The sequence below is a fragment of the Dendropsophus ebraccatus genome, chromosome 1 (assembly GCF_027789765.1).
Source record: "Dendropsophus ebraccatus isolate aDenEbr1 chromosome 1, aDenEbr1.pat, whole genome shotgun sequence".
Lineage (NCBI taxonomy): Eukaryota > Metazoa > Chordata > Amphibia > Anura > Hylidae > Dendropsophus > Dendropsophus ebraccatus.
The window spans coordinates 126,512,140-126,532,013 of NC_091454.1; the positions used below are offsets into that span (position 1 = coordinate 126,512,140).

General features: G+C 39.6%; 1 protein-coding gene across 6 annotated transcripts in view; it reads left to right on the forward strand.

Moving 5' to 3' along the window:
- Positions 1 to 19,874, forward strand: part of FRMD4A (FERM domain containing 4A) — a 318,619-nt gene that overhangs the window by 165,729 nt on the left and 133,016 nt on the right. For 5 of the 6 annotated variants that reach the window (XM_069978544.1, XM_069978535.1, XM_069978572.1 and 2 more), the window contains exon 2: positions 11,473 to 11,538. In XM_069978544.1, the coding sequence (XP_069834645.1) occupies positions 11,473 to 11,538 (66 nt within the window). Of the gene's footprint in view, positions 1 to 822; positions 842 to 11,472; positions 11,539 to 19,874 lie in introns of those variants that run through there. The other variant, XM_069978554.1, reaches the window with a different exon arrangement.

Here is a 19,874-nt window from a genome sequence, read left to right on the forward strand (position 1 = left end):
GTGGCCCCCGTTTGTGGCTTACTGGCGGCAATCTTCTTTAGATTGTATTGCTCTAAACACATATTGGCCTCATATGAAAATACATTTCTGTTTTGTGTTGAATATTTAAAATAGTCAGACAAGTTAAGAGAATATAAAGAAAGTATATGAAAGAAATTGTCAGGGAGGTGAGAGTCCTTCCTTCTATGCTGCTGATACTGCACAGATGTTGCTATGCAGTGTGTGGCGCAGGGCCTCAGCCTGAAAGACTGCATGCCTGCTGGGGTGCTTGGGTTACACATTATCAGCATCAGCCTCTTCTATTCTCCTTCCCTTCCCCCACCGCCAGGCAGCCTCTTTTCATTTAAAGTGTGTTTTTGTCTGCACGTGAGTCATTAAAAGGGAGGAATGCACCAGCAGGAAAAACCTAGGGAAAAGCAATGGGCTGAAGCAGCTTTCTCACCCCTCCTTCCAGCCAGTGGCATGCTCTGCTTATGTGTGTGAATCTCCTTGTATTGTGGCGAGTACTTTCTACTATTTCGTTTTTTTTTCCTCTTGGTAACGATGAGCATTTCTGCGGTGCACCCTGGACCATAGCCAGTGTCTATGTGAGAGACCGTTAGCGGGGTGATGGGATGTAATAGCACAGTGGAAAGAGGCAGAATCACAGACACATATACTCACACACACAGAGGAGCAAGCCAGCAAGAGGGGCTGTGTCTGTATTCCAGCAAAGCCACAGAGGAGGTACTGGAGATGGAAATGGATGCTGCTTGTTAGGCCGTGAGCCTGTTTAACCAGGATTTAATGGGATGCTTTTTCTGGGGTTGACATCTGCAGAGCGTCTCATCCTAAAGAGAAGGTAATGTGACAACATCTTATCTTCTTTGCATTAGAAAGGTTCTTAAATTGAACAAGAAATGAATGCAGGATACATGAGAAGCACATACATAGTGGATGTAATGGATATACACCTGGATCAGTGCAGGGTCTGTAGGACACCATTACCTCCATTAACGTATAGATTTGAAATTTAATTTGTATTGAAATCCTCTCCTTATATGTATTTTAAATGCTATATATATATATATATATATATATATATATATATACCCTTGTGTGTATCTGCTGTATATTTATCATACATTTATTTGATATATACACTGATCTAATGAGATATAGTGATACATGTAACAGTTGCTCTATATATATATATATATATATATATATATATATATATATATATATACACACACACACACATACATACACGCACATCTCTGTTCACTGTGGCTTGTCAGTTAGGAATAGACATGGCATGTTTACCGTATGTACCATATATAGGGCAGCCATTTAGTAAATGCATTTTGAAATACACTATCAGATGATCTTCAGAATTGTAATGTAACATTGCAGAAGAAAAACATTTGGATTTGAGGTGCCTAGCTGGATATTGTGTTGCACTTTGAGGTGTAGTAAGTGCACAGCACAGAGGCAGACTTCAGGATGATAGCATAGGGAACAGGATGTTATTCATTCAGGGATACATTAAAAGACATGCAGATTGCATGATGATGATGGTGAAGGTGGTGGTGATGCCGGTTGTACTGCAGAGACATAGTCTGCTGGCAGACTCATTGCTGGAAAGAGTAAATTATTACAGGGTTCACCTTTTCCATGGTCACAGTGTTTTAGGAGGCGTTTAGTTCTATAAATAGCTTTGGCAGATTTAGTGCTATACACAGTGATGAAGGCAGCCTACCCAGACAGAACATACAGCTAGGAAACCTGAGACACCTCCATTATAATACTCACATTGCTAGTACAAAAAAACTGCAGTCTATTAAGGGGGATGGTGGCAGAAAAGTAATGTTATAATGGACTTTTACATAACAAATGACAGAAGTTCTCATTGAAGAAATGTTAAGATGCCGCTTGTCAGTCTGTACTGGTTAGGTTGACTTTAGAAAGGTAAAGAATTAAACTGAGTTGGTACTGGGCATCTTACCCTGTCATCTCTGTTGCATATTTAAATAGGCAGCATTACCTTTTAGTTCATTGTAAAGGTTGTGTGAACAGGCTCATGTTGCATACAGTATCTTGCTGGTAAATAATTCATGAATATTATTTGCACATGCTTTGCATTCAGTCTGTCATGGTGGAAGCAGGAGTGACCTGACAGAGTTTTCACTCACTTCCATATTCATATAGAATATTAATTATAAGTGCAATGCCAAAGCTGCTGAGATGATCAGATATGTCATGGACAGACCATACTGTATGTTACCCAGGTCACCAGTGTTCATTTACCAGTGTCTATTAACCTTTTTACAGGAATATTTACATCCTTGTGATGGTTTATGGCTTTGTTTGGAGGCTCGGGTCTGTAGCTAGCATAGATGCCATGAAAATGTCTACCGTTATCCTTACAAAACCTTGCCTAGTATACAGCCATGTCATGCAGGCATTTAGACTGCAAGTTGCTAAGATATGTGGGATACAGTAGTTGCTATGTAGAAATAAATCCTCCTGTAACCGGATTACAAATCCAAGGCACAATCCACCTTGTCGGGCATCATACCTGTGTGGCCATACTGAATTGTACAGACAGGAGACTCCATTACTTCACTACTACTCAATATGATGATCTTTGATGTAAAACCCAGGCATGAAAGCCTAAATATGCACTTGATAGATTTTATTTCTAGGAAAACATTGAAATCATGGTTTACACTATTTTTACACCGATTTTGAAAGATGGCATTCAATGACTTTGCATTCTACCTTTTCCGTTTGTGCTTCTATATATATGTGTATATGTAAGGTGGACTTCGTCAGCCATATGTAGAAGCCCCACCTGTGCTCCTTGGAATAGGCTGAGGTCTATTACAGCTATTATTAAGAAATTATGGAGTCTTTAAAAATAAAAAAAAATGTTGTGCAGGAGAGTGACTGACAGTTCTGATTGGCACCAGCAGGAGAAGGTGTCAAAACACAACTATTAAACCTTATGCTACTCATAGAGATTTAACAAGGCGGTGAAAAACTGCTTATCCACTTCTGCCTATAATATTTATAGGCCTATTTATAAAATGTGCTGTGGTATAATCCAAAGGACAGTTCTATTGTGGAGGGGCCAGATTATTTGAAGCCTTGTTTCCTCCAACGTGTTTCCCTTGTAATGGCTTCTTGGACATTTCTGCGTTTCCTAGAGCTAAAGGAGTTAGTGGATAAGCCTACAGGAAACCAAGGAACTGATAATGAATATTTTGTTGGTGTTTTTCTTGTTATTTGGAGCAGCTGCCTTTATTTTTGTTTTTTTCCTTTTGTCCATTAGTAAGGTCTCCCATACATTTTTTTCATAAAAACAAATCCCTGCAGAAATCCAAAAACTTGGTTAAGTTAGTGCAATGGCACTATTGTGGGGTCTTAACAGGGGCCCTGGGGTGAGGGGGTTGGCCAATACACCCTAATTGTGACAGTAAACCAAGTATAACCTAGCCAACACCTCTTCCCTAACACACACACACACACACACACACACAGGGCCTCAGTTGAGACCCCCTAATATTGCCAGTAAACCAAACATATTGAATCTTTGGTTTACTGGCACTATAAGGGGTCTCTGCAGAACCCCTGGAGAGTGGCTTTGGTTGTTTGGTGTGTTAGGTTTACTGGCAATATTAGTGCGCCTCAGCAGAGACCACTAAAAGCAGCCAGTAAACCCACCCCAGGGCCTCTGGTTGCTTTTTGGGATCTGCTGGTTACTCCCTTTTTATTCTGCTACGAGGAAAAAAAAGATCAGACTACTTTGAAAATAAATTTTTACTTAGTAAGGGCCATTTGTTTTGGTTGTTGCCTAATAATACCAGTCGGCTGCCATCTAGTCCTGGACCATCTTTTTGTGACTCTTAAGGCCTGGCGATATCTGACTCTTCTTGGTACCCCTGATGTCATTGGGTACTGGCATAATAAGTGGGGAGGGAGGTTAGTGATGGCCATTCTATGAGCTAATGCTAAGCCCCAGCTTAGTAATGGATGCCACCTATCAGACAACTTCCACTACTTAACCAAAAATAGGTATGTAATCATTAAAAAAACACTCAACAGTTTTAAAAGAAAACAAAAAATATACTTACCTCGGGCCAGCCTTGTCTGTGCCTACTGCTACAGGATTTCCTGGGCAAAGAAAGCAATAGGGACACCCCTAGAGTTTGGCACACAATCCAGGTTATGCACCTGAATCTGGTAACCCTTCTACTTTTTGCACAGGAAACCCTGTGGCATTCAGTAGAGGAACAGTACAGCAAACTGTATACAGCTCAGTATTGCAGCCAGGGTAAAGACAGACATCTTTAGTACTAACAATATCTGTACATATATAAATATACTGTATATGAGTATATTCATGTATGCACGAGGTATATCCTCTCATGGGGGGCACCATTTTTATTTTCTACCTTAGAGAGCAGAAAAGCTAGCATTGCCTCCATGACAGAGCCTTTTTAAAGTACTGCATTATGTTGATGGGGCATTTAATTGTGAAATGTATTAGTCTAGCAATGACCAATAACATATTGTGAGAAGCCTTATTCTGGACACTTGGATCATGAAATACTGTAACACATATGAATGAAGTCAGAGTAAGCCTTTAAATACCTCCCATCGGATGAGGCAATGTTTGCATATAGCAGAAAATGTAGACCATTCTCCTTGTGGGCATAAGTGTGAGGTCTCCAGAGAAAAGGGGCTATTGAGTAACGACTATCTTAGATATGTGTTAAGTTTATGTGAACTCTCCCTTTTTTTAAATGTAAGTAAAGGTGAGATGTTTCTTTCCTCAACAGAGAAGTGTTGTGGCCGGCCAGATGCCCCCAACCTGCGTCAGTTCCTTATACTTTACTGCTAAATTGCTATTATTGTGAGATTTTTTATTTCTGTATGCTGCTAGCAATAAGGGGACATATAGCCTATAGCCAAACATGATGCCTGATGGACTCAAGATTCACAGAATTAGTTCTGGTAGTAACCAGGCCTCAGTTATAAACCTGTTAGTGATTGCTCGCTTGGATGTAATTTTTTCTTGCCTCAAAGTCTCTTCACTGAGTGGCAAATCAAAGTATTCCTCATGGAGAAAAGGATGCTTTTGATTAAATAGGCGTTTATTAAAATTACAGCTGGCTCGCCATTTCCTTCAGACTGAGTGCACTAATATCCTTTGATTCTGAGGTTCAATCAGCTGTACACATACAGATGATGCTGTCCTCAATCACTGTTCTAGGACAAGATGTAGAGTAAAATCTAATTACATCTGCATACATTGGTTTCATAAACCTGGAATATATGTGCTGCTTTACTAGTTAATTAATGGTGGGATGTCTCGTATATTTGAGGACAATTTACAGATTGGTATAGTGTTACTGAATAACTCCATAAAGAATTAAATGGCAATATTTGACTGGTTTGATGCTAATGTCTATGATACAACTATTAATAGGAAGGCTGTCCAATAACATCAGTAAGAAAATGTACAAAAATGTAGGGGAGATTTATCAAACTGGTGTAAAGTAGAATTGTCTCAGTTGCCCCTAGCAACCAATCAGATTCCACCTTTCATTCCTAACAGACTCTTTGGAAAATGAAAGGTGGAATCTGATTGGTTGCTAGGGGCAACTGAGCCCGTTTCACTTTACACCATGTTTGATAAATCTCCCCCTAGTAGTGTTCTTAGAATTTCACATGGAGGGTATACACAGGCTTTCTTGTTGGCAGTACCCTGAAACTGTATTGTACTTTCTTGCATGACCCACAAGGGAAAGATAAAGGTTGTCCCAAATTCCCTGATGTGCATTCACTAAAGATTGGAATGATACAGTATTTCTGGTTAATTATATTTAAAATTTGTATTTTAAATAACATTGTTTTTACATCAAACTTTGCTTTTGTCAAATAATCCTCCTTTTGCAGCAATTACAGCATTGCACACCATTGGCATTCTAGCTATTAATCTGTTGAGATAAGCTCGAGAAATTGCACCCCACGCTTCTAGAAGCAGCTCCCACAAGTTGGATTGGTTGGATGGGCACTTCTGGCGTACCATACGGTCAAGCTGCTCCTACAACAGCTCAATGGGGTTCAGATCTGGTGACTGCGCTGGCCACTCCATTACCGATAGAATACCAGCTGCCTGCTTCTGCTGTAAATAGTTCTTGCACAATTTGGAGGTGTGTTTAGGGTCAGTGTCCTGCTGTAGGATGAAATTGGCTCCAATCAAGCGCTGTCCACTGGGTATGGCATGGCGTTGCAAAATTGAGTGATAGCCTTCCTTATTCAGAATCCCTTTTCCCCTGTACAAATCTCCCACCTTACCAGCACCAAAGCAACCCCAGACCATCACATTACCTCCACCATGCTTAACAGATGGCGTCAGGCATTCTTCCATTATCTTTTCATTTGTTCTGCGTCTCACAAACGTTCTTCTTCTTTGTGATCCAAACACCTCAAACTTGGATTCATCCGTCCACAACACTTTTTTCCAGTCTTCCTCTGTCCAATGTCTGTGTTCTTTTGCCCATGTTAATTTTTTTCTTTTATTGGCCAGTCTCAGATATGGCTTTTTCTTTGCCACTCTGCCCTGAAGCCCAAAATCCAGCAGCCACCTCTTCACTGTAGATGTTGACACTGGTGTTTTGCGGGTACTATATAATGAAGATGCCAGTTGGGGACCTGTGAGGCGTCTGTTTCTCAAACTAGTGACTCTAATGTGCTTATCTTCTTGCTTAGTTGTGCAACGCCTACGCCTCCCACTTCTTTTTCTACTCTGGTTAGAGCCTGTTTGTGCTGTCCTTTGAAGGGAGTAGTACACACCGTTGTAGCAAATCTTTAATTTCTTAGCAATTTCTCCCATGGAATAGCCTTCATTTCAAGCTAGACTGTTTTCAGATGTGTGAACATGATTGCACAAGGGTTTTCTAATCATCAATTAGCCTTCTGAGCCAATGAGCAAACACATTGTACCATTAGAACACTGGAGTGATAGTTGCTGGAAATGGGCCTCTATAAACCTATGTAGATATTGCACCAAAAACCAGACATTTGCTGCTAGAATAGTCTTTTACCACATTAGCAATGTATAGAGTGTATTTGTTTAAAGTTAGGACTAGTTTAAACTTATCTTCATTGAAAAGTACAGTGCTTTTCCTTCAAAAATAAGGACATTTCAATGTGACCCCAAACTTTTGAACGGTAGTGTACATGTATTCTTTCTATAGTACTATGAATATGTTGAGAATGAGCAGTTGGATTATACTGTGGTAGCGGTGCAGAATTTCTGCAGCCTTGGTTCCAATTCACTTTAATAGGAACCAAGATGGCAGTACACTGGCACCATTGCTACACTGAATATGAAGCTAACTGCTTCCGGACGTTCCAGTGGGTAGGCTATCAGTATTTTTTTTTTCCTGGAAAACCTCTTTAATGGTGCGTTCACACCTACAGGATCTGCAGCTGATTTTCTGCAGCAGATTTCATTTAAATAACTGAACACAGCATCAAATCTGCTGCAGATCTGCTGCAGATCCTGTAGGTGTGAACGCACCCTTAGGGTACAAACCCACACACTGTATACGCAGCAGATACGCAGCAAATACGGTGCAGATTTGATGCTGTGTTCAGTTATTTAGATCTAATCTGCTGCGTATTTGCTGCGTATCGCAGCAGTAAATACGCTGCGTATACAGTGTGTGGGTTTGTACCCTAAGGGTACAAACACACACACCATATACGCAGCAGATACGCAGCAGATACGCAGCAGTTTTGATGCTGGGTTAAGTTATTTAGATCTAATCTGCTGCTTATCTGCTGCGTATCGCAGCAGAAAATACACTGCGATGCGGTGTGTGTGTTTGTACCCTTAGGGTGCGTTCACACGTACAAGATCAGCAGATCTGCAGCAGATTTGATGGTGCAGATTTGAAGCTGCAGATTTAAAGGAAATCAATTCTAGGCCATCAAATCTGCTGCGGATCTGCTGCAGATCTTGTACATGTGAACGCACCCTAAAGCAATTTTTTTGTGTGTTCAGCCAATTATCAGAATTAATAACATCAATCACCTCATGTAAATCAGTTAAAACCTTTTCCCAATCATGTTTATAGGAGCAGATATTTGTTATAACGTATCCTTCACATTACTATGTACAGTATTAATGAATTTAATAGGTTGAAGGCATTTATAGAAAATTACAATTGTCATTTGTATTGGATACTGTTACTGTCTCTGGGGTCACATGGTTTATGAACCACATTTTTAAGTGTTGAATCATGAAGACATAATCAAATACTTCACATACGGAAGGAAGTATAGTGCAGACTTTTTGAATGTTTTGCACACAGAACAGGAAATCCCTCATCTACTCATTGCAAACCCGTGTTTCGAATTGAAAGTGATTCATACAGGCTAGCCAGCTTTATGGTCAGCTGAGCTTTGCTTATCCAAGATGTCATTCAATAAAATACATTTACCACCACATAGTAGTAAATAGTTGCTTTTTTTTGTTGGTTTGTTTTTGTTTTTTTTACTGAATATTTTATTTATAGTGGATCCATCTAAAACAGTGTCCATTTAAAAGTTTCACCTATAGTACTCCTTTTAAAGAGTTGTTATTATAGTTAAACTTGTGGGGCACATCTAGTCATCTAGTAAAATATTTTAGCAAATACACTTATGTAGCGAACTTGCCTCCTTCTCCTGATATGCTGCTCTATAGCTGTATATACTGTATATTATATATAAATATGTATACTGCAGCAGAGTGGTGGTCAGAAACCAAGACAGCAAGCTATCAATAATGGGAGGGAACAAGTAGGTAAATCAGGAAAGTTTAACTATATTGAGGTGGGAATACCCCTTTAACATTAGCTTTTCCCCATCAACAGTTTCATCTTTTAAAGAGAGTTTTAGTTAATTCAGATAATGAGACACAATTGATGAGCATTGGTCAGCATTAGAAATGAATATTTTTGCATTGTTTCCACTTTAAATTGAAATATATAGCAGTCCCATAGTCTTTATACATGTGCAGTATGACTAGACATGAATGAAGTAAAAATCAAAAAGAACAGCAACTTTCTAAAGCCCCAGCAGACAAATGAGTCAGTCCTGGGCTCTGCTAGCACATAGTCCCTGCTCAGCACAGAACTCTGTAGAACTCAGCATTGACCTCATTCCGGTGAGCCGGCAGAGGTGACATTTGTCTCTACATAAATTTGATTTGTACTAGGTGCTATTTCTTTCTTCCTAATAGTCAGACTGCTTTCTAGAAATTGGCACATAGAAAATATTTGTGACTAAGGGGAGTTATCCAGCTGGAACAACAACTCGTACTATGTGTTCCCCTGCCAGCAACCCCTTGAAGGGGTTCACACAATGTTAAGGCCTTTTTATTGTTGTCTATATATACTGCATACCAATCAATCCAGCTCTGCACTCTCACTGCAGGTGCACTGATCCACGTCTGGACCAATGTGCAAATGAATCCATAGACAGAGAAGCAATCCAGGACACCATAACATATCATGGTTTATTTGGTGCACATTAACATGTCAATAACACACCAATGTGCAAAACTTCCCCACTACTAGATGTATTTTAAGCACATGCATGTTCCTTATATATTATACTGTACTTTATCTATTTACCTTTATATAGATTGCTGCCACATGGGCATGATATTTCATTTGCATTTTGGAATGGCAGATCATCATTTTGAGTTGTCCTATAACAATAAACTGCATGCAGCTTTCAGCCTAATCTTATAGGCCTACTGATCAGAGAAGCACTTTCATGAACTTGACATGTCACAGTAGGGCAAATGACAAGAGCTGTCTAATATTGCAAAAGAGACATCCTTATTTACTCATTGGTAGCGTACCCCAGATAGTGATAATCCATACAATTGCTTCTAGGCCTATAGATGTGCCAAAGCTTTTTTCTCCCAATAGCGAATTCCAGATTCTTACAGGTCATGGACTCATGGTTGGCCAAGGCTGTGTTTCCACATTCCCCATTTCTACCACAATAGCAGTGCAATGCTGCCAGGATCAGCAATATCACATGATTATTGGTTAAGAAATCTCAAGTCTTCCAGTACTTATCAGCTGCTGTATGTCCTACAAAAAGTGGTGTATTATTTCCACTCTGACACAGTGCTTTCTGATGCCACATCTGTCCATGACAGGAACTGTCCAGATCAGAAGAGATTTTCTATGGTGATTTGCTACTGCTTAGGAAAGTTCCTGACATGGACAGAGGTGGCAGCAGAGAGCACTGTGTCAGACTGGAAAGAATGCACCACTTCCTGCAGGACATACAGCAACTGATCAGTACTGGAAGACTTGAGATTTTTAAAGGGAATCAATCAGCAGGATTGTGCTGATATGGTTCCATGCAGCAGTGTATAGAACTATTGTGCAGGTCATGGCACGTACCTGCCGCGGCTGAAGCAGTCACTTTCCTGAGGAGAAAAAGATTTTAAATCAAGCCTTGCAAGGACGGATAGGGACGACAACTAGTTATCTGAATGGGGAGCTGCCTGGGACTAGTCACGGCTCTCTCTCTGTCAGTGTGCAGTGCAGGATGATTGACAGGCAGAGAGGCAACTAACGCGTCTCTCCGCCTGTCAATCACCCCTGACAGGGAGAGAGTGGTGACTAATCCCGGGTGGCTCCCCGCCCAGATGACTAGTTGTCGCACCTTTCCTTTCCTTGCGCAGCTTGATTAAACATCTTTTTCTCCTCGGCATCTCATCAAATCCATATAGTATGCATTCGCTTCAAAGAAAAGTCCCTCTTAATCTACTACTTTAGTGTTATCAGGTAGACATTACATGAGAAAACCCTTAATAATATTTTCTAGCATGCAAATATTCTCTAATCAGGAACACACAGCTATTGTTTCCCGGAATTACTTACCCAGGAGACAAAAACTGCGTTATGCAAGAGCTCTCATTCATATTACATTACACGTTTTATTATAGCAGATAGTTAAAAAAATGCAACATATTAGTGAAACGCCAGAATATTTATATACTATTTATTATATATTATATTTGATTCACTTGTCTAATGTTACACACCGTGTCCTTGTAAACAATACATGAGGTATTCCTCATCATAAATAAGAATACGTAATGGTTATGCACATTGGTTGGTTTAGGAGTTTGTTTCTTATAGTGTTTGTCAGGTCTGCAGTGTGCTGTGAAGATATCACCTAGGTAGAGACATTTTTAGAGAACTGAAGAGCACTTCTAACGTGGTCTAATTTTTGATGTTATAGTACTATACTACTATACTATGTACTATACTAGTATAGTACTACAGTAACATAAACGTAGCCTTTAACTATTCATATTATTTTGATAAGCAGATACTGTCCTATCATAACTAATTTCAATGTATTCCTACGTAAATAGCTAAGTTTTCTGTCTATTTACAGATGACGGAGGGGCGGCGATGTCAAGTTCACCTCCTAGATGACAGGAAGCTAGAACTTCTCGTACAGGTAAATAAGTACTCTCTCTCTCTCTCTCTCTCTCTCTCTGTATAAATTTCCACAATGCTCATTGCCATGTATATATAAATGTATGGTTAGTGCAGCCATTTTTATTTATCTTCCTTTACTGTAGATGAAGAAAGATGTTTTTTTATTACAGCTAGAATATATTAATTGTACTTGGGCTCTAAAGACATAGGGGGAGATTTATTAAACATGGTGTAAAGTGAAACTGGCTCAGTTGCCCCTAGCAACCAATCAGATTCCACTTTTAATACCTCACAGACTCTTTGGAAAATGAAAGGTGGAATCTGATTGGTAGCTAGGGGCAACTGAGCCAGTTTCACTTTACACCATGTTTGATACATTTCCCCCATAGGTCATACATAGCTACCATTAGTTTAGGTGAATTGATAGATTGTTGCCAGTGTTATGTACACTAGCAACAATTACACAGTGTTATGTACAGTGTTCTCTACACTAGCATAGAGAATAAAAACAAGGCCTACAGTAAATATGGGTGATCTTCCATTCACTGCCATTACCTTCATATTAATCTTGCTGCATTCTACCTTTAGAGTAATTGGAGGATATGTAAGTGAGCCGGTTAGATGTTACTTGCCTCCTAATTGGCATTTCCTGCAAGGCCACATCCCTTAGTAGAATAACATCCCTTTAATATACATGGGTGGAGGCAGGAAGAAAGAGGCTGTATAGTAGGAAAACTCGGCTACAAGATGAATGGATACTTCTGAGACAGCTTTGAATTCCAGGAAGTGTGTGTTAATAGTGAATTTTACACATGGTGTGAAATATTTTCTGTATGAATTTTACAAGGGACCTGGAGATCTATATTGTAGACAAGAACATTAGGTTAATGTTATTGTGTTGCTTTATATCCAGATGCTGCCAAAAGCATGTTTGCCTTTTTTAATTTATACTTGTCTAAAAATGTATTATTACTGTCAGAAAATATAGTAAAAGAACAGAACTCCAGGCTAGTTATATACAAGTATACTGCTAACCTGGCTCGCACTGCTATTGCAAATAGTAATGTAATGTATACCACTTACTCCACTGTAGGGGGCAGAATCCACACCATCCTTACATTCTTCTTGTTAGGCCTATAGAGGTATTGTGGTTTACTGCCACCATTTAGGAACTTAACTGAAACCATGAATTGTTGATGAAAGATTGAAGGAGAAGTCCGGCGAAAATTTTTATTAAAGTATTGTATTGCCCCCCAAAAGTTATACAAATCACCAACATACACTTATTATGGGAAATGCACATAAAATGCTTTTTTCCCTGCACTTTCTACTGCATCAAGGCTTCACTTCCTGGATAACATGGTGATGTCACTTCCTGGATAAAATGGTGATGTCACGACCCAACTCCCAGAGCTGTGCGGGCTGTGGCTGCTGGAGAGGATGATGGCAGGGGGATGCTCAGTGTCCCTCCAGTGCCCTTTGTCCCTCAGTGTCCCCCTCCCATCATCCTCTTCAGCAGCCACAGCCCTCACAGCTCTGGGAGTCGGGTCGTGACATCACCATGTTATCCAGGAAGTGAAGCCTTGATGCAGTAGTAAGTGCAGGGAAAAAAGCACTTTATAAGCATTTCCCGTAATAAGTGTATGTTGGTGATTTGTATAATTTTTGGGGGCTAATACAATACTTTAATAAAAATTTTCGCCAGACTTCTCTTTTGAGTTTGTTAAGGACAAAGTTCCATATAATGTATTTTGGAGGTTAATGGATATCTTTATTTTCATGGACAGAATTATATACCAGATAAAACGCTTAATTAATTGCTAATAATTACTTTGATAATTGGCAACTCTTATGCTGCGTTAACAAGGAAAGATAATTCGCCCGATCGTACAATTACAATTTCTAAAGAACAATGTGTTTTTTATAACGATCAGCATTTAGACAGAACGATATCTTATGGAAAAATCTTTTGTGATTGTTTTGCGATCTCACACATAGGTTAAATCGGTGAACAACTGTTCACACGAAACGATCTGCAAATTTTTTGCAAACGACCAACGACAATTTGAGAACATGTTCAAAGATCAAAATGAATGATTTCTCGCTCATCGCTTGATCGTTCGCAGTGTTTACACGGAACGATTATCGCTCAAATGCGTTATCGATAATCGTTCCGTGTAAACGCAGCATTATGGTCCGTATACATGGAGTGATTATCTTTTGCACGATTGCATTTGAGCGATAATCGGCTTGTGTAAACACAGCGAAAGATCAAGCGATGAGCGAGAAATTGGTCATCGTGATCTTTCAACGTGTTTTCAAATCGTTGTTGTTCGTTCGCAGATCGCGTTGTGTAAAGAGTCTTTCACAGATTCATCCTAATTAGGGATGGTGCGAACCAGCCGAGGAACCGAGGAACTCTCGGCAATGATTCCCACTGTCTGCCTGCTCCGTGTAGAGGGTGGATACAGCGGGAGGACCGCCTGGAGAACTGGGATACAGCCATAGCCATAGGCTGTATCCCAATTTTCCAGGCGGTCCTCCTGCTGTATCCACCCTCTGCATGGAGCGGGCAGACAGCGGGAATCTGATGCCGATCTGAACCTCGGCAGGTTCGGACCATCCTTAATCCTAATGTGTGATGAGATTGGCTAGAAGCGATCTTGAAACGATCGCAAAAACAATTTTTTTTCAAACGATTTATCTCTTCCGTCTAAACACTGATCGTTATAAAAATCGTTACTTCAAAATCGATAAACGATCGTTTGGGCAAATTATCACTTTGTGTAAGGGTCCATTTACACAGAAAGATTATCTGTCAGATTATCTGCCAAAGATTTGAAGCCAAAGCCAGGAATGGATTTAAAAAGAGGAGAAATCTCAGGCTTTCTTTCATGACCTGATCTCTGTTTATAGTCTGTTTTTGGCTTTGGCTTCAAATCTTTGGCTGATAATGTCAGACAATCTTTCTGTGTAAATGGACCCTAAACGGACCATTACATCTTCTATTTAATGGTATAGTTGAAAAAAAAGCTATGCCATAATATATGAAATACATTATAAGGAATGTTGCATCATGATACGGGCAGTATACTGTTGTGGAATAATGAATAAAATATGGCAGGTAGATGGGAAATACTTGGTGCTCTGGTCGAGTCTTCACTAAGTATATCACAAAAGCTAGGTTCACACTATGTAAAAACAATAACATTGAGAAATGACGTCCATTGTTTGCATAACAGCCGTTGTTATGAAATTCTGGGATTAAAAAAAACATAGCTTCAGTCGTCTAAAAATATTGCCACATCTGTCTGAAGGTTGTGTGTGGTATTACAGCTCTGCCCTGAGGGGGGGGGGGGGCGTGATCTGGTGTAGTATGTGACAGCTCCAACAAAACAGTGCCAAACAGTGCCAACAATTTTAGTAGGCACAACACTATGCAGAGCTGTTTTATCCAGGGAGGTCCACGCAGCTGGCCAGGATGCACTGCTAGTCAGCGACTAGGGGTGCCAATTAACAGACCAAAACTGGCTTGGATTCTGCTGATCACTTTAATGGAATTGAGCTGCAGTATCACACACACATACTGAAGACAAGAATGGCACTGCTTCTAGGAAGCAGCTATTTTTTTTTCCTAAACTTGGATTACCCTTTTGTGTAAATGCATAGTAGGGATTTTTTTTTAGAATAGTTATACTTTTGTGTATACCTAGACCACAAGTAATAATACTGCAAATTGCCTTTTAAACCTTCCACACACACTGATCTAGTTGGCTGTGATTTGCATTAATTTTCCTGTTCATTCCCAATTATTTGCTTATTATAGATGGTCTTGAATGCATGTTATTATAGGAGAAGACCAGGTTCATCCATGTTCCTTTGGGAAACACCTTGTTAATCTAATACATGACTTTATAATTTGATATTACTGCAGACAGAGTCAGGGTCAGAGTCATCATTAGTTACAGTAGTCTTGTGGGAAAAAATACATTTTAAAATTATAAGGCATGGGAATTACAAGAGCATTAAAACTGAGCTATATCTACATAATGTATCAGGCTTGTCCAAGGTGTCCCATGATCCGGAACATCAGGTTTGCCTAGTTATGTTGCACTAAGCTGTGCTTGGGCCACATAATTGCTTATACCCCTTACCTGCTTTCATTGTGTGGGTTGTATTGCTCCAGACGTAATACCCATCCACATCCTTTACATAACAGTACATACTGTTGTGGTTGCACAATAGCATCAAAATAGTTTTTATAGCAATTTTGTAAAATTGTCAGTGGGTCAGGCTGGGTGGGCACGGGGACTGCAGACTGTAGAAGCCAGCGATCAGCACTCCAGCTGAGTGAGAAAAAGAAATCCCAGCACTCACGTTCTTGCAATAACGGAAAATATATTTTATCCATGCATATGATTCGCTGCACGCGTTGTGACCATCAGGTCTTTGTCAACAGAATACAAGGTAATGGTGCATGGTGCAGCAATAACACTGCAAACAGAGATTACCTCATCAGGGGTATCATAGGAAATGATCACTAACCCAGCAGATCATTAACCCTTGCTACATTCAATCAGCAGATTGGATAACAAATATACAGAACATTTGTAATCAGAAGAATCATGATTATGAGACATTACTATTATATATGTTTGATAGGTAACAGACTGTAGCAAGGGTTAACGATCTGCTGAATTAGTGATCATTTCCCATGATACCCCTGATGAGGTCATATCTGTTTGCCGTGTTAGCTTTAAATTGATGCACCATGCATTACCTTGTATTCTGTTGACAAAGACCTGATAGTCACAACGCATGCAGCGAATCATATGTGTGAATAAAACACATTTTCCATTATTGTGAGAATGTCAGTGGGTTTCTTTTCTTTGCCAGTAAACTACTGACGCTCGCCCAACCAGCACCAAAAACACATCAAGCTATTAAAATATCTTTACTTATGCATATATCCACATTTTATAGTACTTTTATGACTCCTTATTGTCCCCGATAACCCCTCTTAGTATGAGGTACACAAATATTTGCCTGTGTATATACATTTGCATACAAGACTTTGAAATTTACAGTATAAATCAATGGTGTAAAGCAAGTTATCCTACTGTAGAGAAATAGTTACACTGTTATAGTCTGCACACCTCCTTAGATAAATGCTAAGATGCAATGACATCAGTATACAGCTGCGACCAATCACTTGTCTATCAGGACTACCTCCGTGAACAGGATCTCATCTGTAAATCATTCTCATTTGAGTGGAGAACAATTCTGTTTATTACAGACTTTTTGCATCCACTTCCTCTTGCAAACAAATGGCCTTTTACTTTCCTTCCCTTTGAAGAATATCTTTAGCTGCTCTTTCCCCTGCAGGAGGGTCTATGGGATGTAGCTGTTGTAAATAAGGACAAGATAAATTATTTGGTAAACTTTTTCTCTATTAAAGGTTTATATTAAATACCAGACTTAGGCAATCTCTGTTATTTTGTATGCAGCTTGTAAAAATCCTCCAGATGGGCCATCAATATTAGATTGGGTCCAACTCCCAGCATTAAAGCAGCCATGGCACTTATATGAGTGCCAGAGCCTTTTCAGTGTTTAAAGGGTGTATCCAGCATTAGAATAACATAGCCACTTTCTTCCAGAGACAGCATCACTCTTGTCTCTAGTTCAGGTGTGGCTTGCAATTAAGCTCTATTCATTTCAATGGAATTGAGATACAAAACCTGCACCTAAACTGGAGTTGTTGTGTCTGGAAGAAAGTGTCCATGTTTTTGTAGCACATGATAACCCCTTTAATTTTATTCATCCTTGCATTGCAGTACTATTTGTAGTGGCTGTGCAATGAACTGCAGCATAGTCTTATTGAAGCGAGTGGAGTGGTGCTGAACCTCCTTGCATCACTGCTACTTATAGTAATAGTGTCTACTAATAGTGTCTCCGCCCATTCAGCCAATCATAGGACAGTGTTAGTTGCCTGTCGGGAAGGGGGGGGGGGGGCGGGGGATCAAAATAAATTTGCTGGTCAAGACTTAAAGCAGGGTGAGAATCTAGACCATGAGTGGATACATTACAGGTACTGTTACATCAGCACTTACAATTAAAAGGTTCTGCTTTTGTATGCATTGTACCATAAAATGGTGAAACTCATTGACTGTACATTTTCTGTGTTCTGTATAGACCGGATCCTTAAAAAAAATGCAAATTCTCAACTTTCATTTTCTGCAAATGCATAAATATTCTTCTTACTGAAAGTAAATGTGTGAACCAGATGTTCTAGATTTAACTTGGCTTCATTGTAGAATTCAACAGTAAGACAGCAGTGTCCATACCACACACACACTACATAATGTGAAACGAAATTTAAAGGACAGCTAAAACCTTCAGTTCTAAAATTTCAAATGTAAAGCTTGAGGGTCACGCGCTGATTTTCCACAGCTTCCTTTTCCAAAAACACAGCCAAAACCACATCCCAGGACTCCTAAACACTAGGTGAAGTATAATATGTCAGTATTTCTTATTATGACATCTGTGGCCATGTCCTTGTGTTTGCAAAGGCAACTTCTACACAATGCATGTCTCCAACATTGAGGCATTCCCACTGCCAGATAACATCACTTGGTTGTGACAAGGGTCTGCAGTAGCTCTGAACTGTCGTGTCCAAACTGTATTGAAGCCATTTAGCAATGGCCAAGTTGTGGCACCCAACATCTCTTAATCTCTTGGGGAAAAGGTGATCAGACAGGTTGTAGTTCAACATGTTCCATCCTATTGTTTTACCTGAGATAAGAGGCACCAGAGGTGATGAGTAGCCATTTTTTATAAACAGGGAAGATTGCTTTCTGCACAGCATGCAACTGGCTAACCTCATATGCCCAGATGTAGTCAGGATCCATATGACCCAGCTTCTGTAAAGTTGGCCATTGCCCGCTATGTTCTAGACTATTACACGGAGACAGAGCTTAGTTTACATAGATTACTTAAGAATTTATTATAAGCTCTTTATGTGTGATTGGCATATAGCCATTATATTAATACTTACCTTGTGTTATATTCTGTATGTTATTCGATCACATTATTGCAAGAGTGCAACAAGAGTGCACCAAGGTTTAGTGTACAGTATTTGGTGCAAACATTGCATAATGTTTCACTTCTTGATGCCCCTGGCATTGCCTCTATAGCACAATGAGAGATGTCACAACACTTTATAGCCAGGCTGGTCTGATCTGTAAGATTCAAGGACAAAGCTGACAGTTCTGAGTAGAGAGAGACAAGCCAATGTGAGTTAAAATACATAACCTCTCGGTTGTTTTGCCAGTCCCTGGATATTGTTTTGTCGCAGTTGGTCTTATTTAGTGTCATGGCTTCCACAATTATTATAGATTCTTTGTATGATGAATTGCTTTGCATAATTATAATTCCATCAGGTTTCAATGTTTTTTTAAATGCTGCATAGTTATAAAAAGCACAAAGAAAACCAATGGTAGCGTCAACCTAGCCAAAAAAGGATTCCTGCGGCAATTCAAGATCACAAGCCCCCAATATACCCTTACGTTCCCCTGTGGCTAAAATGTATTGTTGTTTTTTGGCTCTCTTGTCACTTGAAAAAAGAAATAGGTAAAGTTTAGTGTGAGCATCATGGCCTCCAACTGCCTGGCAGAGTGTCGCGGAGGAGTGATCCCCGAATCTGAGTTCGGCAGGGGTCTGCACCATAATGGCACTGATTCCGGCTCGGCACTCTATTGCTTTCGGCTGCAGCAGCTGAAAGCAATAGAGTGCCTATCTCATGGATCTATGCGGTATATCTTTACTGCATAGATCTCTATGAGAGATCAGAGCAGACATACTAGAAGTGCCCCAGGGGGGCTTCTAGCATATGTGTAAAAAAGTAAATAAATGTTTTTGTAACTCCCTCCCCTAATAAAAGTTTGAATCACCCCCTTTCCCCATTTTATAAATAAAAATAAATAAATGAACAAACATGTTTGGTATCGCAGCGTGCGTAATTGTCCAAACTATTAAATTATCAAAAAGTCGTATATGCGCAATCAAGGTACCGATAGAAAGTACAAATCATGGCGGAAAAAATGACACCTCACACAGCCCCATTGACCAAAGGATAAAAGCGCTATAAGCATGGTAATAGAGCGATTTTAAAGGAACATTAATTTATTAAAAAATTTTAAGTTTTTAAAAGCCATCAAATAAAATAAAAGTTATACATGTTACATATCTTTGTAATCGTAACAACTTGCGGAACATATATAACACATTAGTTTTCCCCTAGGGCAAACAACGTAAATACAGATACTCCCCCAATTTAAAAAATGCATTTTCTTTCCA